This window comes from Oncorhynchus clarkii, unplaced genomic scaffold (assembly GCF_045791955.1).
Source record: "Oncorhynchus clarkii lewisi isolate Uvic-CL-2024 unplaced genomic scaffold, UVic_Ocla_1.0 unplaced_contig_8727_pilon_pilon, whole genome shotgun sequence".
NCBI lineage: Eukaryota > Metazoa > Chordata > Actinopteri > Salmoniformes > Salmonidae > Oncorhynchus > Oncorhynchus clarkii.
In genome coordinates, this window is record NW_027261046.1 from 202,373 (window position 1) to 206,947 (window position 4,575).

At 48.3% G+C, this 4,575-nt stretch overlaps 1 protein-coding gene across 1 annotated transcript; it reads right to left on the minus strand.

Moving 5' to 3' along the window:
• Positions 1-2,717: 2,717 nt before the first annotated feature.
• Positions 2,718-4,278, minus strand: LOC139403935 (beta-1,3-galactosyltransferase 1-like). Its single transcript, XM_071147142.1, has 2 exons — positions 4,196-4,278; positions 2,718-3,889 (listed from the first exon to the last, which is right to left on the minus strand). Exons 1-2 carry the CDS (start codon positions 4,276-4,278, stop codon positions 2,833-2,835), a joined length of 1,140 nt encoding a protein of 379 aa, XP_071003243.1. The 3' UTR covers positions 2,718-2,832.
• Positions 4,279-4,575: the final 297 nt, after the last annotated feature.

Sequence of the window (4,575 nt, forward strand, 5' to 3'; positions counted from 1 at the left end):
TAAGGTGACCCTTCTCTACCACACCCACAGAAACACAGGGATAAGGTGACCCTTCTCTACCACACCCACAGAAACACAGGGATAAGGTGACCCTTCTCTACCACACCCACAGAAACACAGGGATAAGGTGATCCTTCTCTACCACACCCACAGAAACACAGAGATAATGTGACCCTTCTCTACCACACCCACAGAAACACAGAGATAAGGTGATCCTTCTCTACCACACCCACAGAAACACAGAGATAAGGTGATCCTTCTCTACCACACCCACAGAAACACAGAGATAAGGTGACCCTTCTCTACCACACCCACAGAAACACAGAGATAAGGTGATCCTTCTCTACCACACCCACAGAAACACAGAGATAATGTGACCCTTCTCTACCACACCCACAGAAACACAGAGATAATGTGACCCTTCTCTACCACACCCACAGAAACACAGAGATAATGTGACCCTTCTCTACCACACCCACAGAAACACAGAGATAATGTGACCCTTCTCTACCACACCCACAGAAACACAGAGATAATGTGACCCTTCTCTACCACACCCACAGAAACACAGAGATAATGTGACCCTTCTCTACCACACCCACAGAAACACAGAGATAATGTGACCCTTCTCTACCACACCCACAGAAACACAGAGATAATGTGACCCTTCTCTACCACACCCACAGAAACACAGAGATAATGTGACCCTTCTCTACCACACCCACAGAAACACAGAGATAAGGTGACCCTTCTCTACCACACCCACAGAAACACAGAGATAAGGTGACCCTTCTCTACCACACCCACAGAAACACAGGGATAATGTGACCCTTCTCTACCACACCCACAGAAACACAGAGATAATGTGACCCTTCTCTACCACACCCACAGAAACACAGGGATAATGTGACCCTTCTCTACTACACCCACAGAAACATAGAGATAATGTGACCCTTCTCTACCACACCCACAGAAACACAGAGATAAGGTGACCCTTCTCTACCACACCCACAGAAACACAGAGATAATGTGACCCTTCTCTACCACACCCACAGAAACACAGAGATAAGGTGACCCTTCTCTACCACACCCACAGAAACACAGAGATAATGTGACCCTTCTCTACCACACCCACAGAAACACAGAGATAAGGTGACCCTTCTCTACCACACCCACAGAAACACAGGGATAATGTGACCCTTCTCTACCACACCCACAGAGATAAATAAGGTGACCCTTCTCTACCACACCCACAGAAACAATGAGATAGTGTGACCCTTCTCTACCACACCCACAGAGATAAATAAGGTGACCCTTCTCTACCACACCCAAAGAAACACAGAGATAAGGTGACCCTTCTCTACCACACCCACAGAAACACAGAGATAATGTGACCCTTCTCTACCACACCCACAGAGATAAATAAGGTGACCCTTCTCTACCACACCCACAGAAACACAGAGATAAGGTGACCCTTCTCTACCACACCCACAGAAACACAGAGATAATGTGACCCTTCTCTACCACACCCACAGAAACACAGAGATAAGGTGATCCTTCTCTACCACACCCACAGAAACACAGAGATAATGTGACCCTTCTCTACCACACCCACAGAAACACAGAGATAAGGTGATCCTTCTCTACCACACCCACAGAAACACAGAGATAAGGTGATCCTTCTCTACCACACCCACAGAAACACAGAGATAAGATGACCCTTCTCTACCACACCCACAGAAACACAGAGATAATGTGACCCTTCTCTACCACACCCACAGAAACACAGAGATAATGTGACCCTTCTCTACCACACCCACAGAAACACAGAGATAAGGTGACCCTTCTCTACCACACCCACAGACACACAGAGATAATGTGACCCTTCTCTACCACACCCACAGAAACACAGAGATAAGGTGACCCTTCTCTACCACACCCACAGAAACACAGAGATAATGTGACCCTTCTCTACCACACCCACAGAAACACAGAGATAATGTGACCCTTCTCTACCACACCCACAGAAACACAGAGATAATGTGACCCTTCTCTACCACACCCACAGAAACACAGAGATAAGGTGACCCTTCTCTACCACACCCACAGAAACACAGGGATAAGGTGACCCTTCTCTACCACACCCACAGAAACACAGGGATAAGGTGACCCTTCTCTACCACACCCACAGAAACACAGGGATAAGGTGACCCTTCTCTACCACACCCACAGAAACACAGAGATAATGTGACCCTTCTCTACCACACCCACAGAAACACAGAGATAAGGTGATCCTTCTCTACCACACCCACAGAAACACAGAGATAAGGTGATCCTTCTCTACCACACCCACAGAAACACAGAGATAAGGTGACCCTTCTCTACCACACCCACAGAAACACAGAGATAAGGTGATCCTTCTCTACCACACCCACAGAAACACAGAGATAAGGTGATCCTTCTCTACCACACCCACAGAAACACAGAGATAAGGTGACCCTTCTCTACCACACCCACAGAAACACAGAGATAAGGCAATCCTTATCTACCACACCCATAGAAACACAGGGATAAGGTGATCCCTCTCTACCACTCCCAGAGAAAAGCATCCAAGAGAAAGTCACAGCTCAAACAAGACACCCACAGGGAGCGGGGTCACGGTCAGGGACACCATTGTCCAGCACCCATGGAGCACTGGGGTTAAGTGTTTGCTCAAAGGCACAGTGACAGATTTGCCATTTTGTCAGCTCCAGGATTGGAACCATCACCCTTTTGGGTTATTGGCCCAACGCTCTAACCTCAAGGCTATTTGTCTTTCCCAGAGTGTTGTTTTCAATGACAGACAGGCCCAGGTTGGTGCAAGTTTCTCCACACGTCCAGAAGCTCCTGAGGAGTGTTGAGGATGGTTGTGATAACAGCCATGTAGTGACAGCGGTCCTGGGCTCCTGCATACCCCTGAAAAAGGTTTCCACTGGGGGGGTCAGTAGGCCGGATGCCCAGGTGTCTCATACACAGTCCCAGATACACATCCTCTATGTAGACGGCTTTAACATGCCTGGACGCCTCCACCAGCTTCCTGGGGAGGTCTAAGGTGAAGACATAGCCCAGGCCCAGAGCATAAGGTGGATATACCGGTTCAGGAAACACCTCCTTTGGAAGGTACCATTTCGAGTTACGGTCTCTTAGAACAGCGGCCCATTGAGCCACTAGTCCAGTCTGGTAGTTTTGCTTTGGAGCGTGAAGCAGCATGTTGACCAAGGTGTTCACGTTGAGGAACATGTCTGAGTCGATCTTCATGGCGTAGGAGGCGTTGGGGCAGCGAGAGCTCAGCCACTCCATCATCACCATGGTCTTGATGGTCAGGTTTTTGTAGCTGTCTATGAAGTTGCTCTGCAGCAGATCCTGGTGCTCTTTGCTCTCCTGCAGCACCTTCTCCTGGAGCTGCTCTGTCTCCTCTCCACTGGGCAGTCCCAGCAGGAAGAACAGACTAACCTCTTTGCCCAGTACCCGCCTCTCACTGCCCCAAGTCCTGCGGACGGCCTCACGAGCCTCCCTGTTATAGGGCGCCACTGGCACCATCAGAACCAGGAAGGGGTTCTGCTCCCGGCATTTCTCTGGCTCATCCAGGATGAAGGAGTACTCATGTGGGTATTGTACATGGTACGGTCCTCGGGACACGTACGGGGGAGGAGCGGCCAGAATCGCAACTGACATGTTTGCTGCTGGCTTGGTTGTTGAAGGTGAGATCCGTTCTTTGAGGTCAACTTCCAGGATGACCACAGTCATCATCACGACCAGGAACAGAAACAGGCAAAGGCAGCTGTTGCGACACCAGCGTCTCTTTTTGAGCTGTGTTTTGTCCGCCCCCTTCTGGCTATCATCAGTACTGCTGAAACACAAGGTTGAGAAACTTACATCTCCTGTCAGTGTCTGACCACTGTTTCTCTAATTGATTCATTACTCCTTACGTTGGTTTAAATTCACAATGGAAGTTAATATATTTTACAGTTAGTAAGATATAAGATGTTTTTTCTTTTTACATATGAACTATGTTCACTTCATCGTACTATATACAATCAATCAACATCATGCACTAGATTTTATTTGAATGTTCGATGTTTAGAAGAGAAGTCCCCCCCCCCCCCCCCCCTCCCCCCCCCCCCCCCCCCCCCCCCCCTCTCCCTCTGTGGCTCACCATTGTTTAGCGATGAGGGGCTGGGCATCATAGGCGTCAGGTGGGGGGCGCTGGGTCCAGAAGTTGTGGCAGACCCCCATCATGCATTTGGGTAAGATTGTTTTAATTTAACCAGGTAGGCCAGTTGAGAACAAGTTCTCATTTGCAACTGCGACCTGGCCAAGCAGTGTGACAGACAGAGTTACACATGGAGTAAACAATTAACAAGACAATAACACAAACAAGTCAATGACACAGTAAAAAAAAGAAAGTCTATATACAGTGTGTGCAAAAGGCATGAGATAGGAGGGAATAATTACAATTTAGCAGATTAACACTGGAGTGATAAATGAGCAGATGATGATTTGCAAGTAGAGATACTGGTGTGCAAAAGAGCAGAA

Bases quoted from the DNA above. Each gene is read 5' to 3' on its own strand.
- LOC139403935 (XM_071147142.1), bottom strand. From the start codon at position 4,278: ATGATGGGGGTCTGCCACAACTTCTGGACCCAGCGCCCCCCACCTGAC. The intron at 3,890-4,195 runs GTGAGCCACAGA...CTTGTGTTTCAG, and splicing joins CCCCTCATCGCTAAACAATG to CAGTACTGATGATAGCCAGA.